General features: G+C 41.0%; 1 protein-coding gene across 1 annotated transcript in view; it reads left to right on the forward strand.

The window, feature by feature from the left end:
• The first annotated feature begins 523 nt into the window (after nt 1-523).
• Nucleotides 524-19,608, forward strand: part of DDRGK1 (DDRGK domain containing 1) — a 33,648-nt gene continuing 14,563 nt past the window's right edge. The window contains exons 1-3 of the mRNA XM_026847063.1: nt 524-731; nt 10,821-10,927; nt 12,887-12,988. Coding sequence (XP_026702864.1) covers nt 539-731; nt 10,821-10,927; nt 12,887-12,988 — 402 coding nt within the window. The 5' untranslated portion in view covers nt 524-538. The remainder of the gene's footprint in view (nt 732-10,820; nt 10,928-12,886; nt 12,989-19,608) is intronic.

Raw genomic sequence — 19,608 nt, forward strand, 5'->3', positions numbered from 1 at the left:
AAAATTAGAAAAAATCTGAATGCTTTAGAAGGAAAAAAAAAAATACTTCTGGGTCCTTGCCTTTTGGTAACTCAGAAATGTTTAGACTGCTGGTCCTGCCAGATAAAGGGAGTTGTTTCCTGGCAGAGAGGAAAAACAGATTAGCACTTTAGGTTAAATAAAAATCTTTTTTGAGCACTTGTGGGGCGGGAGTGTCTTTGTTTTGCGGTGTGGTGATTTTTGGGGAGGGTTTTTTGTTTGGGCACTGTCAGATCAAATGACATAAGCAGCACATGGCTATAGCTTTTTCTTTGCAATGATCTATAAGCTGTTGCAAAAGAGACTGTTGTCAGGATAAAATTCCTGTTGTACAGAGCACTGTGCACAAATAAGAAGGTTCCAGTGCATGAACCCGCTTAATCATGGGAAAGCAACTTGCACATATCTCCTGCCATGCAGGAAAAAAACAAAACAACACGTGAGAACAGGGAGGCTCATTCGGTATTGCGCTTCTGATTGCAAAAGTTGACTGGCAAAAGGACACCTGCAGCAAACAGAGATGGCAAATCTCTCATCGTATTTCCCTTTTGCAGCTGATGAGGAACACCAGCAAAATGTGGCGGCAGCAGCAGTGGCCAGGCCTCGGCCCCAGGCTGAGGAGAGGGCAGATGGGATGCCGAGGCGCCGGAGGAACATGGGAAACCGAATGATGGCCCAGAGGAGAGCGCAGCAGGCTGAAGACTGGGTGGAAGGTAACTTTTGGTTCAGTTCATCTTGCAACCATTGAAAGAGACCTTAACAGCAGACATTAAGGTTGGTGAAGGGGTGCAGTTGGTCCTTGAAGATTTCAGTTTTGCTGATTGTGAATTATTTACCGCTTGACCATATCCTGTTTAACTGCCCAACTCTTCTTTGTACGTCATCACTTATCTCTAAATACCACTTACCTTTAACTGAAGAGTTTACCTCCTTCTGTGGTGAATTCGGGCAGTTTGTTGTGCCAACAGTGCATCACAACATATTCTTCACTTGCTTCCTAGAAACTGCCTTTTGTGTTTCCTGCTTAGCCATGCAGGTTAAATTTGGGTAAACAGAATCCGCACCTTGCACTAGAATAATGAGCTGTAGCAAAGTATTGGTTTCTTGCAAATCAGTGGGAAGCATTAATCCCTAATGTAATCTCTGCAAAATCTGGAGTTTTCTTTCCAAGAAGCCACCCAGGTGGTGATCAGAATCAAGCCAATTAGCTGGAGATCACCACAGACTGCAGCATTTTGTCTTACTGCCAGCAAGTTGTTGACGAGTCCCCTGTTCCTGTGCTGAATCTACAGTTAATAGCTATACTTCTGTGGTGTGGTTGTAGACAAGAATATGGTGATAAAAAACATCTTTGTACACCCTGTAAGCCTCACTCCCTTTTCTGGTGAAACTTCACACGTTATTATCTTTATTGCTAAAGAGAATGTCACCATGATTCACCTAATTGGATTCCTTCTACTTTCAGATTGTAGGTTAAGTCTTCAGAGTTTCTGCTCAAATAAAAGCAGGCTTCATTTCACTGGAGTTTACGGTGGGGATCAGGGTGTCTGTTTGGTCTGCAGTAGGTGAGAAACAGTGAGCACACATTTATGTGATGCCTTCATTAGGGGCTAGTTGCATTTTCTTCAGCTTTTCTTGTCTCACAGTTTGTAGAAAGGGTCTTGCCCTCATGTTGGCAGGTAAACGTGCTATTCAAGCTAATTGTGTTCAGCAGTTTCACAAATGGAAAATTGACAGGTCTGAACTTTTCAACTTTGATTTTTTCTTTTCATGTGATAACATCCTGGAAAGAAAATGGAATCCAAAAATCTTTTCCCTTAAACTCCAGACTTCAAAAGTTTGAATGCCGACGGCCGACAGTGAAGCTGTCAAAGCAAATGGCTGATCTTTGTCATTTTAGCAATAGAAGAATCTGTGTCATTGGGCTTTATAAATAATTCTTTTGCAGCTTACTGTACACCAGATGCAAGTGCTGCAGCTCTTGCATGAAGTGTTCTTTGAAATGACATCCCTGTTTTATTTAGTTTTTTCAATTTCTTTTTCAAATTAAACCAACTTCTTGCTCTTTGCTTCTGTTTTGTGTTTCTGTGTGGGTTTTTATTCATATTCTGGGATGGTCTTTCCAAGTGTCAAAGCACTGCTGCACAACAGTAACACCAAAGCCTTTGGAGACTAAGCACAGAGTTCACTGTAGCTGTGGGGAGAAGCTTCTGCCCCTGGTTCCTCAGCGTTGAGGTGTGTAGTGACTAGTGGCCATTATTATTTGGGATTAGCCCCCCTCTGTCATGGACTGTCTGTGTCTGTGCTGCAAAGCCCTTAGCCTGGCCCTGAGCTACCTGTGTTAGTTTAGGGTTTTTGGGGGGGGGGCGCTTATCCCCTTAGAAAAGGATGTGTTAGATGTTGTGCTGTCCACTCTGGACATGTGGCATAGGCCTGGCATCACCTCTTGGATTTGCCTTCTTTTTGGGAGGCCATCTGCATTTTCTCTGTGTCATTGCAATATAGAGCAGTTTTGCTTAATTACTGCCTCTGTCTGAACCTGTTGAAATAGCAATCCCCACAGCAGAGATTTGTGTTACAAATATTAGTTGTCTCACATGGAGAGAGAACCCAGAGTGCATGCAGTGATGTGCAGTCCCAGGCAGTGCAGGACCAGCTGGGGGCATCCAGGACTGAAGAGCAAAGTTACTTGGCAGTGTAGACAGAAACACTGAAAACCAGCCAATCTGGTTTCTTCAGTCTTGACTTGTAAATGTTCTTGTTGCTTTAGAAGGCTCTGAACATCTGCAACTGAAGTGGGTTTTTTTAATTGTTAAAATGTTGTTAAATTTGTTGAAATGTTTTACTAGTAAGTTTCTGTTCTGTGTGTGGAATTTCCACTCTGGGCCTGTGTTTAGCTTTGGGTAAAGCTACCTGATCCTACTCTGTGTCACTGACTTCTGCTGCAGGTCAGTGCGGGCACAACACTAGCCCATCAGTGCAAGATTTCTATCACTGAACTCAGGAGGGGCATGAGGATGCCCTGGCCATATCTGTGTTACTGTTACAGACGTAGAACTGGAGTCAGGTAGGAACTGCTCTTATCACCAAAATATTCTGCCTGTTGGGAACCAGTTCTGCTGACTCTAGGAAATGGTCTTAAAGTAACACTGACAGGCTTTGGAGTTGTGGTTAGCATGAGGGTTTTCTATTTTCCATCTAACAATCAGATTTCAATTCCAGAATGAGAAAGAGAGCTTCAGAGGTAAAATAGTGGCTCACGGTTTGTCCTGCCTTTGCTAAGTTCTTGTGTTGTGCCAGTACTCAAATTAAAAAAATACAAAAATATACAACCAAAAAAATATGACACTGGGATCTCCTTACAGCAGCCTTCTAGTGCCTAAAGGGGGCTGACAGGAAGGCTGGAGAGAGACCTTTTACAAGGGCATGTAGTGATAGGACAAGGGCTAATGGTTTTAAACTGACAGAGGGGAGATTTAGATCAGATCTAAGGCAGAAATTGTTCCCTGTGAGGGGGGTGAGGCCCTGGCACAGGTTGCCCAGAGAAGCTGTGGCTGCCCCCTCCCTGGAAGGGTTCAAGGCCAGGTTGGACGGGGCTTTGGGCAACCTGGGCTAGTGGAAGGTGGCCCTGCCTGGGGCAGGGGGTAGGACAGGACGACCTTTAAGGACTCTCCAAACCCAAACCATGCTGTGATTCTATGATCAGAACCTTGATAACTTTTAATTATCCCTTCTGTAGTTGAAATCTTAATCGTATTTACTTACAAGTCTGGATAAAGAGTCATTTAATACAGACAAGAATAGTTTTTGTGTGCTAGTGATTGTTTTGAATACTCAAATCTACACCCATTGCCAGTGGAGTTAAACCAGGTTATAGTTCTTCCTTTACCTTGGTGAGGTGGGGTAAGACATATGTTGAAATGCTAAATGCCTCGACTTTCCTACCAGAATTGCAGCCCACACGGCTCATGTAGGTTCCTTATTCACGGGCTCCATGTGGGCTGCACTGCGCTGTGGGGGCAGGCCCGCTAGCCGGGTGCCTACACTGGCTCGGTTTGCCTGAGTAATGTTTTTCAGTGGTTAGTTGAGTAGTCAAAGGAGGTCATCTGTTATGAGAATATCAACATCTATTAATATCCTCTGATGGCCAAAGATTGCTGGGGAGATATTTTTCACTGGTGACAAAGTAATTCTCAAAATGACTGAAACCCCTGAGCTGTGTTCCACCAGTGTGACTTCCAGGCTGGCTTTAGAAAAATTAGTTTAGTTGGCTTATATTGCCCAACTTCATTCTAGTCGTAACGCTGCTGCCTTTCACGCAGCCCAGTGCGATCTAGGCCACTGTTCCTAAAGTTTGTGTGCCTCAGAGGACATCTGCTCTGCACATTGTACCAGGGTGCCTATGCCTTTCCCTGCAGAATATGAGTCTGGAAGGAGAGTTCTGTATTCATGTGGTTAGGCTGGTTCTGATATCCCAGCTAGCAGACTTAATTAGCTCTGTTGTATCTTGATTTAAATTGAACCCAGGCAGCAGTGGCTTTGTGGGGCTGGCTACAGCCAAGATGAAAATAAAAGCACTGCAAGGCATAAATGTGTGTGGATTTCATGCATTAATCATTTAGGGCAGGAGAGGCCAAGCTAAGCAGTGGGAAGAAGTGGGGGGAAAGGGGTTGAATTTGAGTCAGCTTGAGGGTTGTTTGGGGCATGGGGTAGTGTGAATAAATAGCATCAGCCATTTTCCACTTTCAGACCCCATTTATTTATTGACTGAGGAGGGTGTCTCTGGCTCTTGTTTTTGCCTGAGTGATGCTCTGAGTGTATCCACTTGGACTTTGATCACCTTTGGGTACATGTAAAGATATTTTATCAAGAGCTTTTACTTGATTGCTGGTCATGTGAAGAAAAAGTCATCCAATTCTCGAATCAAGCTTGTGCTTCCAAACCTGCTCATTGTGTCTTGAACCCTGCAAAGCGCTTCGCAGTGAAATAAGTGACACTCTCTTGACATTTTTTTGCAGCTTGGAGCAGAAAGTCACACAACCAATCTGGTGTTTGCATAAAAGTTTTAGTACTGTAATTTCCTATCGAGTGATGAGAAACTTGCAGAGATGAATTTATAACAGCAAGTATGGTTGGGTCGCCTTGATCCCACTGAGGTAAAAATAATGAGGATCGTGATCTGAGGCTAATGTCTGTTTGCTTGAAGGACTGTTAGACGTTCTTTCCGACAGTGACTTTGTACAAACATGTAGTGAGAAAACCTGCTTGCCTCGGCACACTTTACGAAGAGTGTGGGGAGACAGAGGCGTGCACAGGCAACGTGCCTTTTCCAGAGTTGTTCAGTTGGTTGGTGAGGAGGACACAGGTTTAGCAGTCCAGGTTTTCTGTCACTTGGAGTGGTGTCTCTGACCAAAACTTGCTGCTGTTGATTTGAGGGGTTGGCATTTTTGTTGGCTGAAACTGGTGGGTGTTGCCATGCCATGACTGAGGGTAGTTACAAAGAAACAGACTTCTCTAAGAAATGATAGTGATCTCCAAACCACCAAGCAAAACAAAGACCACTGGGCAACCCTCTGGGTGGAAAGGCTGTGGTGGGTGTTGTGTGCCGAGCTGAGCTAGAGAAAGAAACGAGGCAAAAGAGAAAGATGTGCCAGGAGGGCCTAAGCAGACCAGTAGATTTCCAGGGAATACTTTCAAAAGTTTAATTTTGAAGGGTGATCACTTCAACATCCTACAAAACAAACGGCCTCTCAGACTTGTTGCAAAAAGTGTTGCTAAAAAAAGGGATTCTGTGTGGATTATTACGTTTTGATTTTTTTCTTAACAAACAGAAAGCACTGCATCAGAGAAATAATCTGCTTTTGTCAATGGCTTTTATTTGTGACTGGAACAAACTACAGGCTCCCTACTTTGGCAGCAGCATATAACTCCAAAAGGTTAAATATCCCAACACCTGCATGCCTTTTCTCTGAGCTTCTAGCCCTGTACATCTGAGCACAGGTTTAAGAATATCCAGTGCAGTGAACATTTTGTTAAATTTACTTTACTTACACAGAGTCAATAGTGATTAAGTGAACGGTTTTTGACAGTCTGAGTTCTCTAGCTTGTAAAATAAATAATAATAACAAGAAGTTAACAGTTCCAACATAAATCATAAATTTGTCTCTTCTTTTGCTGGGCCAGACTTGGAGATCAGAATCTTGTGTTTTCCTTTATAAGTGTCACAATTGAGGCAGAAAGCACAAGACAAAAAAAAGTTCCTAGGAGTTTAGAAAAATATCATATTTGGGCATTTTAAAATGTCCATTATTGCTTTGTGTAGCAGCTAAGTCCAGCATTCAAGTCTTGCATGTAAACAAATCTTGTGTGAGTGTTTTTTGCTAGTTTTGGGGGAAAAAATATAAAAAATAATTGTAATTTTTTTTTATCCTCGTTCAATGATGGCTACTGTGTGTAGCTTAAAGTGAAGAATGTGCTGAAATTTGTCAATATAAAAAGCACTTTTTTTAAGCACCTTGTGTAACGTTGCATCTTCCCATACTCTGGTGTGCCAAAAGATCTGGAAAATGTGTAAACTTAGAAACACTGATGTGGTCCCATGCTGTTCTTGTGAAACAGCTGGTAAGAGAGCTATATTAACCAATGGAGCAGTTGAAATAATTTTAATGCTTAATCAGTAGGAAAACCTTTCTAGTACAGTGAAACTTTGACTACTAATACCCTAACTAGTGAATCAAAAGTTAATTTTGACTTGCTACTATTCATATAGAAAGTGACTTTAGTGTTACCAAAGTATCCACAATGTGTGTCTGCCCTTGAGACATTTCAAGCGCAGATGGTGTGTGGAAGAGGTAGGTGTGTGGTTTCTCAGTTATGCCATATGGCTTTATTTGAGAAAAAACTTCAAGTTGTTTAACTTCTGCTCAAATGGGCTAATATCCTTTGTTTGCTGTCCTTTTTCTGTCCTAAGCATAGGCTGGTTTTGTGGCTTCAAATTAATAAACCAATGTCTCATTCGGTTCCTAAACTGCACAGCTACCAAATTTTTTTAAAAAATTATTAAAAATTGTTATGACTGTACCACCTCAGGGCTGCGTTACTCATGAATGCCCACACCTTTCCATATGGTGAACCGATTCCTTTCCAGTGGCTGGTGTCATACATCTGTTCAATGTTAATAACACGCATATGTCTTCTGCCTTCAGGATGAACTGTTTGTTTTGCCTGGCACCTTCTCCCCCTTTCTCTTACTTTTTTTTTCTTGTTAGGTGCTGCATAAATAGTAAATAAAGTAGCTTGCTGTGCCCAGGGGATTTTTTGTGAGCAGCCACATGTGCAGCCTGCATCCTTTTCCGTGAATGGGAATCTATTTGCTCCACTTCCAAAACTTATCAGGAAGCAAGACAGGCCGTTTGAGGTAGATGACAAGGACAACTAAAACATAGGATGTTTCATCTGCAGTTTCTGCATATTCTATACACAGTGACTGGTAAATTCTCATCCCGATAGAAAACACAGTCCAGCACACTTTCTAATGGTATTGGGAAGTATTTTTTTTTTTAAGTACTCTGCAAATTTCAGGAGTTTCAACCACCTGTGTGACTAATAACTGTTTTCCTGTTGTCCTGCCTCTCAAGAGGTTCAAAACATTAAGGAAAAGCTAAGGTTCCCTGAAACTTTCTTTGTAAAAACCCGTGTTTGTGTAAAGCAGACTATGTAAAGTGGCATGAAAGCATTACTGTAAGTCAGACTGTTTCTGCGTTCTGTCTTTTAGAGCTGGAAACTGGTGGAAATGCCTCGCAAACTCTGGAAATGTTGGTATAGTTATGCTGGACTGTAAAGATGGGCCAAAATATGTTGATAGAGTAGTGACTGTGGTCGAAAGCAGTCCCGTCGTGTCTCACCCAGGCAGTTCAGGTGAAGAGGAGCCTGTGTGCCTTGGGGTTGGTATTCTTTATCAGCCCCATATCCTGAAGTGGGAACAGGACTTTCGTGTGAGCAGCTGGGGAAAGTCACTACTGACAAACTGCTTGTGTCAAGCTTGGAGCGCTGTCTCTCCCTTTCCTGCCACAACCCTACAGCCATTATGACCTCAGATAAACTGTAGAGAGCACTACAGAAGATCAGCCTTCAACCAAAAATTACATTTTCAGCTTCAACTATACAATAACATCTGATGTTGTCAGGTTTTCCAACTGAGTATGTTTGCAGGCTGGCCAACCGTAGTGCTTAGGGTGATGATAAACTGCTTTCACAAGAAGTGAGCACAACTCACTGAACGTCTTGCATCACATCTGAAACACGGGGGTAGATGGAGTGCATGTTCCCACGGACTGACCCCCTTGTCAGGTCTGGTAGTGTTGGCAGCTATGAGTATGTGAAAAGTGATTGTTAAAAGCTGCTGAAACGATAGCTTATTTATGTTAAAAAAAATAAAAATAAATCTCGCTGGCTTGTGTGCAGCATCCACTCTGCTTTTGGTGCTATAATAACCAATTGATTCCTCAAAGCTTTTTACCATGTGCTTATATGCTTTTCAGCATGTTCAGGGTTATTTAGCACATAGTAATTGCACCCAGGTTTAGTGCACTGTTGACTTTTAAAGCTCTGCCGAATCGTGGGCCGCCTCTGCATCGCTGTCTCTTGTCTTTTGTTGCATGTAACTCCCTGCACTAGAAAAAGCTTGGAGGAAGTGGTACTTAAGGGATCACATCAGATGCTTCAAACGGGAGAAAAGCAAATGCTGCTGAACAAAGGCATGTTTGATCTGGGACTGGAAAAAGGCTTTAAAAACCTTTCTCAACTTCTATCTAACCTCTGGCTCAGGTACTCTTAATATAGATGAAATCTGAGAAGCTTTCAGAGCCTCAGGTTGAATAGTGTCATAGATGGTGTTTTATACTTGTGGTGTTTTCCAAAAATAATTTTCTAGAGAATAATGCCAGTATTGTACTGCTAATTTTGGACTAATAGTTGCTGATGCTGGGTTGCTAACCTGCTGTGTTTGGAACTCCCCTTGGCCCGGTATTTAAAACATAAATAAAGTTATTTTAAGCTTCAGCAAAATTGTAGAAGCAACTGTGTCAAGTCTGAGTGTCCCCTGTTGCTCTCTGTTTGTGGTGTAGGAAGGGGGAACCCTTTTGATCATCTCAGTAATCAGATACCAGTAATTCTCTGAAGCCAAATTCAAGCAAGCCTGCCTCATATTAACTCCCATATCCTGAAAACAGCTAAATTATTTGAGAGCCACCTACACAGCTCTCAATTACATTTGTTTCTGATGATGTGTCTCAGTGGCTTAACCATAGTACCATACTGTGTATTGGAATTAGTAAAACAAGAGTGTTTCAAACCTACTTCTACGTATAAAAGAAGGGTGAGCCTCATTCATCCATGTGCTCCTTTAACAGCAGCTTTTTGGTTTTCCAAGAAGGGGGACCAGGCGCTCTGGAGAGAGCTCACTACAGGAAATACCCTGGCACCAGCCCTATCAAACCCCTTCTGGCATTTTCCACGTTACAGTCAGCTCCAGGTACAGCTGCTGCCAGCTCTCCTGAAACTGGTTATTAAAACAGAGATAGGATTTTTCTTTTTGTTAGCCCGGCCTTGGAAACCAAGGGCTCAGCATTTGTGTGAGTGGGGAATTGTTTGTGGTGGTTTTTCCCCCCCAGCGATGAGGACTAAAACTTAACTGAGGAAGAACTTGCCCGGCACACTTTTGCTCTTCTCCCTCCCTAAATAAACACGGTATTTCAGAAAAATAGCAAGAGCTGGTAGTGCTGTTCTTCAGATTACCCAGCAGACTTCAAGTGTGTGGATCTGAAGTCAGCATCAAGCATAACAGCACTGTGGATGCTCAAAGTACACGTTATCTTACCCGAAAAAGGATCCATGTGATAAAGATCTTTCAGTTTGTTCCTGCTTTCTGATTCAGGTGCATGAATCCCTAGATATTGTGAAGTGTTTTATGAAGTGAGCTAATGATTTCTCTTTGAGTGTTGAGGTCAATCCGTGGTACTTAATTTGTAGGATCAAGGACTAATTTAGATTAGCTAATAAAGTGGCCAAATGTTCATGAGACATTGGGTGGGGAGAAAATGGCAGTCTTTAAAAGCTCTTTAGACTTACTTAGCCCCTGGGTGAACAGATATATAATGCATTTGCACGCCATTTGAGCATGACGCTTTCATATTTCACAGTTGCAGAAATCATTTTTATAAACAACCAATTGTCATACAACAGGGAACTATTTACATGTAGTTTTGTTGCAGTCAAGCCCACAATTTGCATTGCAGGGACTTTTTTTTTTTTTTTTTTCCCCCCTCCAAAGGTTAATTATATCAGGATAGAACTAATGGATGAGTGGCAGGCCCCCGAATCGCACTTCTGGATGGATGTCTTGTGATAAATTTAAAGGTAACTGGGAAGAAAGTCTCTGCAGGTTGGGTGTTAAGCAGTTATATGATGACAACCATTAGCACATTTTATGTATCAAAGAAAGTATATCTTTTAATTGTGGAAAGCAGGAAATGCTTATGAAAAGCCTTCCTTCAAAAGATCAAGTAAATTTTTACTTCTGACTTCACTGGAGTGCGTGTTTGCCTTGTTACTTCTACTCTGTGGCTTTGGCAGTCCAGTGTGATTTTTTTTTTTTTTTTTTTCCTTTTTCCATCTAATAGGTCTTGTCTGAAATGTATGTGTGTCTCCTTTTCATCTGCTGCTGCTTTCCTAGGAAGCAGAGAAGTTTCTCAAAAGGACTTGTAACAGACGATTTAAAATTTGTTATTTATGCAATGTTGCAGAGGAAGATGATGCTGAGGAGGTGCCAGAATTTCAGGTGTCCGGGAAAATTGGAGCAAAGAAGCAGAGGAAATTAGAAGAGAAACAAGCCAGAAAAGCACAGAGAGAGGTAAGCATTTCCTGCCACGTATAGAGCCCAGAGCAGAGCTGAATAGCAGTACTCAGCAAAGAACTGGTGATGACAGAGACCCCAGAAAGGCAAAGGCAGCGTCATCACTGCAAGTTATGTGTTTTAAAAATGTAAATTCAGATTTATATGTCAGATCCCAAGAGAGTCAGGCAAAATAGTGTCTCATTTTCTTTCCATTAGGTTCTCTGGCATTCTCGTAGGGCAGAGAGAGGATTTAAATTCTTGAATGCTCTTTATTGGATGTTTCCACTAGCTTGCAGCTTCATATCAGTACTGTCTCCCCTTAAAAATGCATTCAAGCCCACATAGCGTTGTTGTAACACTGGGTCTGCGACCAAAACCGTGGGCAGTTCTGAGTAATGCTTCATGTGCTCCCAGTGCAAAAACTTTGTACACGTTTATCTATGTTTAGTCTTGTTTATTGTTTTTATAGACTGGGGGAGATGAAGATCAGACCCTGTAATCCACTGAAATTTGCGATGCAGTCAGATTTTGGTTGAAATTTGGCCATTAAACAGAGACAAAGTGTGCAGAGTGAACACACTGTGGCTTTTCAATTGTTCTTTCTTAAATCTGTGTGCAAAAGTACTTCTGTAAATACGGTTGCTTTTCTTCAGTTTTGCCCAGCATGTTGCTGTTATTCCAGAGAAGCAGCAGGCTCTTTGAAACTTACTGTCTCAAGTGTACTCATGGATGGCAGCAGGTTATGCATTAATTCCTTTTAGTTGTTCTATTTTTTTGCAAACTGTGTTGTTCTGTAACTTGGAACATGAGGTTGCAAGAAGCAGATAAACAGCCTTTGCATAACAGAGGGTCGAGTGCACAGTGAACTTCACACATATTACAACAAGACAGGGTTTATGAAACTGCTAACATTTCTAATGCGTAGAGGGTCCAAATGAAATCCCATTTTGAGAATTTTAGTGTCACCTGAGGTTTCAATCTAGTTTCTGCTTTACACCGTGGTGGTATGCCCTATAGATAGGGTGGTTGGTAATAAACTTGATTATTATATAATATATAAACTTCCATTACGGTCCTTTTCTCACTCTGTTTTAACTATTTTGTCATTACTTTCCATATTTATTCTATTTAATTAGCCTCTTTTTGTGGAAAAAATTGAGCAAAGTCGAATGAAGTTAGATGAGCATCAGTTGGTGGAGTGAGGAATCCTTTGTTTCATTTTAAAACATGCTGATTTTTATTTTCCCATGTAGACAGATAAATTCCTTGGTTAGATCTTTTCTCTGAAACAGTCAAAGCCACAAATCCTCCATTTGAATGTCTTTTGCTTGTTCTCTTAATATATTTTCAAATTTAATTATACTGAAGAAACTCAAGAACAACTTAAAACTCTAAACAATACACTAAATGCCTTTTTTATTTTTTTTCCCCATTTTGCAACAATCTCTTTGCTAGATTTGATTTAAAAACAAATAATAAAATTGTTTGAGAGACTGGTACAGCTTTTTCTTTAAGAGATTCTGCCTGGGTTAGTGATAAATTTGAATGTACTTGGTTTTACAGAGTTTATATTTCCTTTTCCTTTTGTTCTCTGTCCTTAGAGTCCCTTCTAACTAAATTTTAAGTGAGGAGAAATGGAATGCCATGACATAATATTGCTTAATATTACTATAGTAATAAACTCATATGCATTTACCAAGCTTAAAACCCTTATTGAGATAGAGGTAATGCAAGTGAGAAGGGTAATTTCAAGTTTATCATAATATGAAGTTATCAAACTTCTTTTAATGCTGAAGATTATGGGGTAGGGGAGAGTTAAATGATAATGACTTTTTTTTCTTATTCTCTTTACTGTTTCTGTCTGAATGTGCATCTAGGAAGATAGTAAGAAACCCTCCTATGGTACCACGATATGAAATTAAAAAATGTACATTCAGAAAGAATAAGGCTTGGCTTGCATTTTTTTTTTTTTAGGCTGAAGAAGCAGAGCGAGAAGAACGGAAAAAGCTTGAGTCAAAAAGAGAGGAGGAAAGGCGGAAAGAAGAGGAGAGAATACGTCTTGAGGAGGAACGACAGGTGGGATTGGTTGTATTTATAGAAGGAAATTTTGAACCAAATTTGTCACTGAGATTGCTTCTACCTAAGTTCTGTGATCAGCAGAACTCCCTTTGCTTTTCATTGCTATTGTATACATTTTAAAATTCGTTTTTCCATTGCTCCATGTTGTTTGAATTACAACAGTACTCAGTTATTTCAACTGTAGATCCCAGCTTTGTTCCTCCAAGTGCTTGGCAGAAGTGAAAACTGCTCCGAACATGAATACAGGCACGTAGCAGCAGGCACCCACCCACGGTCGAGTCTAGGGCAAAATGAAACCTGATCTCCTGGTAGTGGATCTGCTACTGGTGGATGCCGTAGTGACAGATTGTTTGGTCAGTTTGTTATGTTGACAAACACAGCTGATAAAGTTGGAATTAATTCCTCTGGGAGCAGTTTAAGTGCAGGTATATGAAGGAAGGAGCTGTACCTAGTTGCAAAAGAAATTTTGGGGGTTGCTTGCTTGGTGTCTGACAGGAGAAGTTTGATTATCCCAGAATCATAAAATAATCTAGGTTAGAAGGGACCTCTGGAGACCATCTGGCCTATCCTTCTGCACAAACTGTGTCCAGTTAAAGGAGGTTGCTCGAGAACTTGACCAGCCCAGATCTGAGTGTCTCTTAATGAAGGAGATTTTGCAATCTCAGGGGGCTCCAGTGCCATTTTGCTGGTTAGTGCTGCCTGCCTGACAGCTGTAACCAGCAGGGCAGAAAGTGAAAGACAGCAGCAACCAATTTTGCAACTGTCGTGTAAAATTACATTATTTTATTCTAATTATACACATTTACATGCGCTTCACAATTAAAGATTTCTAAACTATGCATACGAAGGTGTGTGTTAGCAGGAGTGACCCAGAAAAACAGGTACTGTGCAGTTGAAATGCTTTTGTTGAATACTTTTCATCAGTGAGGGAGGCAAATTTCTTTCAGAACTCCTTTGTGGATTCTGGGCGTCGGTGCTACTGGCTAAGAACTAGGAACGAGCTTTGTGCTCTCTGGTGCTCGAGCAGGTTGTGTGGTAGCTTTGCAATTTGCTTCTGGAGGCAAGGACCGAGATGTTCTGCACAATCCTGTGCTGAATAATTGCTGTCCCAGGGGAGCGTAGCCCGCAGCTTTCAGTGTGAACTTTTGAGGATACTTAAATGTGCATGGAAATGTATGTGTCTGGTTTGTAGTGAGCAGATTTATTTTAATTTGTTCTACGCACAGGTTGTGTAAGCGGAGTAACATTTTAAAGTAAGCTGATAATATTTTAAAAGGGGAAAAGACAATTTTTTCTTACCTCTGTTGGGGACAGATAGGCAAGATAAAGCAATTTAAAACATTTTTTTCCATACATCACACATGCAGATTGTATCCGTGAGATCTTTTGTAGAATCTACATTTACCTCTGGGGTTGTCCACCCCAAAATCCTTTATTTTCTGAATTCTCTCTTATTTCCTTTTCATCAGTAGAAGGCTTCTGAATTTCAGACATTGAAATGGATGAGGAGAATGTCAGTATTACAACATTAGGATACGTAGCATAGTCTGAGACTTTGACTTGTAAAGCAACTTGAACAAACTTCCAGGGGACCAATTATTCCACAGTTGCCCTTCTGAGAAAGATGTTCAAATTTAGCAGCACCTGGTCAAAGTGTGAACCCTGAGGTTAAATATCTGATCTCAGCTAGTCCAAGCCACTCCCGTGCTTAACCAAGGTGTTTCTTAACAGCAGAACTATCAGACCCAGATTTCTCTGAATCTGTGTCAATCCCTCTTCCCCTGCTTATGCACTGCAGTAGCACCTGCTTCTGCCTTGAGGTCCCAGCAACCACTCTGCTTTTCTCCTAAGTATTGCCAATCTCTCCCCCTCATACCTCCAGCTTGGAAGGAGGCAAGATGAGCTCTGACTGCCTCTAAAGCACCTGTCTGTTGCTCATCCTGCTCGCCATGGGGCTTGATATAACACATAACTCAGATGGCAAGTTTCCCTCCAGTGCTGTATTCTTTTAAGTGTTTTGTCTCCACCCAGTTCCCTTTTTTTTTTTTTTCCCCTAAAGTCCCGGGACTTTACTATCCTTGAAACCCTGAAGAGTTGGTTGAAATGAAACAAATATCTCCAGTACTCTGAGAGGAATTAGGAGGGCACGCTGGCTGGACTCTAGCATTGTTTCAATGTCACTGCCTTTAGAGGAGGCTAACAAACAGAATTTTAATTCTTTCCAGAGTGGTAGCCAGCACGGCAGGTGAACTGCTAAGCAAATTGCAGTTGAGCTTGGCCAACCTGTTCCAAAGAAGCTGTAGCCCAGGACAAAGATGTTATCCCATTAATTGCCTACGGCTTTGACCTGGGGTTTAGCAGTGCAGCTGGCTAATCAGGACCATGGTTGAAAAGCTGAGTAGAAAATAAGGGTGAAGTTCTAACTAGAAGGTCTCCTCACACAGTAAGTGCTTATTAACGAGTTTATCTTTTCTTTTTTTTTTTTTTTTTTAAATCTACTTCTGTTTAATTTAGAGCTGAGTAATTTCTTTTGGTTGAATGGGGAAAATCTTACTTGTTTTTATTTTCAGTATTCGTAGTAAAGATTGCACTAAAACAATTCCACCTCTGTTTTGCAAGGCTCAGTAAAAAAGAGGAATAAAAACCTTCGGGTGTTTTATATTTTTTAAATTTTCTGTTCAGTGATTCAAAGGAGTACTTACTAGTGTTTTGAAAATTGTTCAGGTGCCTGAATCTAGCTTGCTATTCACTTTAGCCAATACTTTCCTTGGCTACTTAAATTCTGTAATTTTAACTTATTTTTGGTTGGTTGGTTGGTTTGTTTTTCCCAGCAGTCTTTATCAGGGCAGCAAGATAACCCGCCAGGCTACATCACGAACATTATTCTGCTACTCGGGGGAAAGTGTTTTCAATATTTTATTTTTTTGCTTGTGTCTAAGACAAGTTGATAATCCAGTAACCGCTGATCATTTTGAGCGTGGATCAAAGTGCATTTGTCTGACAGTATTTAATGTCTATCCTCAACTGTTTTCTAGTAATTTTAAGTGTCTGTCTTCAAGTCTTTAACAGGAAATAGAACAATTCAAGACTTGTACGGGTATAGGCTGTGTTGCTCAAGTTCCTGCTTCAGTCAGCAAAGAAAGCAGTATTACAGGGAGCATGCTAATAACAAGACTTCAGTGTTTTAGTCTTGACTGGGTGATAGGAAACAAATTGAATGAACAGATACTTGATTACTGTGCATGTAAGCACAGCCTGTCTTTATGATCATAACATCTTTCAAATCTTGTTACAGATTGATTGTGTGATGTAAAAGATGCTGCCTCTCTCTTCTAGGCCCCTATAAGCAATAAAGGGATCATTGGATTTATTGTGTTTTTTATAGAATGCATAGTATATTTATATAGTCATTTATATAGTCATAGTCATTTATATGTTCCTCTAGAGAAGAGGTTCTTCATTTCCACAAGTAACGTTTTGTCATGAGTAAGCCCTTGTGGGCTACAGTGGGATGATACTATTCCCCCATATAGGGCAGGAGATGGAAAGGCAAAACTACTAACAGTAGCTCAAATAGGGATTGACAGTCAAGAGATAAAAACCAGAGGGTAGCTCACTGTATGATTTTTGAAGGCAGTTTGACTACTGAGGTTTTTGTAGTTTATATCATCCCATAAGGCACAAGAAATCTAGAGCTTTATCACTGAAGAAATGATAGAAATTGTCTGAGAAATGTTAGGGTTGTCAGCTTAATTTTTTTTCCTTTCCTTTTCCAATATATCAAGAGTATTTCAGCAGGTGTAGTGGCAGTGGCAAGTCTCCAGACAAGCACAACCAGCTTTGTTAGCTAAATTTCAATTGAACGTTTTTTTCAATCTCTCTCCCAAAAAGTGCTACAAAAATTGTGTTGACTTCTATGAACATTGAGATTGGCTTTGTGTGAAGGAGAGTTTCATTTCAGAGTTTCTGCTACAGCCTTAAACTAATAGCTGAGACCTAGGCAACAGCAATAGGTGATTCCTGTGCCATTAAATATCATCTTAAAAGTTTGTCAGATGATGAGAGAAGCCAAATAGATCAGGAGGATATCAAATCATGTTGCAGCGTGCAGATCTTCTAGAAATTCCCCAGTGTTGATTTTTGATAAAGTCACCAGGACTGTTAACCCTTTTTCACACATACCCCCTCCACACACACACTCAAGTAGTTTGAGATATGAAGTCAGGTGGAAATAATTCTTGAGTCAGATAAAACCCCACTTTGTTTTATAAGCAAATGGATGTTTCTCTCCAATTATTTTTGGGCAACTATGCAGCGCTGTACAAAAAGTGGGACCTGTACCTTCAAGGGAATTATAAGGGCTAACACCTTGCATTTTCTTGAAGAAAAATAACCCCCTGGTTCTATTTAAATATATTTGTATGCACATATAAATAAAATGTGGTTACCCCTTGGTTCCAGTGTTGCAAACCAGATAATATATTTTTAAATTCAAGTTTCCTTTCCAGTGTTCTGCTGACCTGATTGGCTAATGCATGTGAGGAAGCTTCTGTATAATTGGCATTTGCTTCAGCTCTGCTTTACCCTGGGGATTTCCCTTTCACTCTTGGAGTTTTTTAGTGGTGAGATGGTTTACCAACCGACACCTTATCAATGAGAGCGAACTTCCTCTGATGTTGCAAAACTGTCTTCATACAAAGCCTTGCAGATTGCTCGCACAACAGCTTCTTTTTTTTTTTTTTTTTTTTTTTTTTTTTTTACTCCCTCAGCCTAGCTTTGCCGTGCTAAGGAAACTGCTTGTGCAGATGCAGGGCTCACAGCTATCACTCTTCTATACTACAATGCAGAGTTGAACAGGGTGTGTTGCTATAAATCCACTGCAGAGTGGACTGCTCTGGAAACACAGCTTGGTACAGCAGAGAAGGTACCAATCTTCCACCAAGCAAGCTTTTAACTGTTGTGAAACAAAAGGCCACAGCAGGAGTGGGGACTGGTGTATGTCCACCGTTACATTAAAATGAGATCTGTATTGCTCAAGCATAGCTGTGCCCAAAGTTTCCCAACGAGGGCAATTTCACGTAGTCTTTCACTTTGGCATTTAAGTGCCTAAAAAAGCCAAAAAAAATAGTCTGGATCTTCAGAGCTCTAGAAATGAAGGATCGGCTAGTGATCCCAAGGGTCCTGCTGAAGATTTTGAGAACTAAGACCTTAAAGTTGTGGCTCTTTGATTTGATGTTAGATCATATCAGAATAAGCACCAAGTTTTAAAATGTTGATTTATTTTGTTCTGTGTAGCATTATGCGAACATCAAGATTTGTGTGCTTCTCAGCAGCAGAGCTTTTCATTATTTGTTTGGCGTTTATATCCACTATTCATACATAAACAGTGCATTTCTGGAGGCTGATGGAGACTACTACGTAGTTTCAGTTTAAGCATCAGTTTTCAAGTGTGTATACTTTCCCGAAAGTTAATTTCTCCTAAGGAAGTACAAGTTGAAAAGCTTGCAGACAACTCTGATTTTGAAGGGATGAAGACTGGTAAGAACACTTACTCTGTCTTACTAAAGGTGTTTTTTTATTTTGTGTCTCAACAATGTGTGTGGGGGGGAAATCCTAGAGATCCGTCTGCTCTATGCCAAATTATTTACTTGTAAAGTCCCTTCCTGCTTTCTGCAGAACCTCTATCAACAGCACAAAAACTGGATGTTATACAAGGAGGGTTTCTTTGGTCCATGAACCTCAAAGCAATTGGCATAGGAACCAAAATGCTCTTCCTCATTCTGCATGTTAAGGAAACAGCCTGAAACAAGGAACCAACTTGTAGCAGGTGGTGGTTGAAGAGAGTCCAGGACCTGTTCTACCTTCCTCACTAGCAATGAAATCTCTTCCAACTTAGCAGTTGAATAAGCTGTCTATAAATGATTTGTTTGTCAGCAAGTTGGTCCTTTATCTGATTTGGAGGAGAGTTGGCACAGCACACAACTAGCAGTTTCCTCTCTGGGAAAGCCGCTTAGGCAAAGCTCTCAGAAAAGCTACTTGCTCTATAGGCCAATATTGCTTAGTCTCAGTGTCAACCTTAAATGGGTTACTGCATGGAAAGCTAGAAACGGTGGTTTGGTGTGTTCCTGCTGGACAGTACTGTAAGGGTCCTCACCCTTTGCTAAAAATGGTAATACGTGATAAACCCTCTTCGGCTGTAATCTATCAGCCAGCCAGAATAGTGCAGTTACTCAAGCAGCATCCAGGACTCCAGAGAAATTTGTGATCCCAAGAGTCAAGGTCTGTTTTCAGCTATAAGTCTAAAAAAGTTTAAGTTGCTATTGGTTTCACTTGGTAAAAGATTGAGCTCTTGTGCAGTGGGAACAATTAATGGGATTGATGTCATGGATATAATCATTGTGATCAAGGTAAGAGGCAAACAGGAAGGAATGATCTGAAAGGAACCTCAGAGCAAATCCAGGTCCTCAGTGGGCAGGTGGGATGGAGAGAGCCTGGAGAGCAGCGGAAAGACTGGTGCAGTGGGAAGTCGGTGCTGACCAGGTCAGGTGTAGGAAGGGGTAAGGGTGTTGGAAAGTGTCTCCCAGAGTGCTGGAGACCCGCAGGCTGCAGCGAGCTCT

This window comes from Athene cunicularia (genome assembly GCF_003259725.1).
Source record: "Athene cunicularia isolate RWA chromosome 4 unlocalized genomic scaffold, athCun1 chr4_part1, whole genome shotgun sequence".
NCBI classification, from domain to species: Eukaryota; Metazoa; Chordata; class Aves; order Strigiformes; family Strigidae; genus Athene; species Athene cunicularia.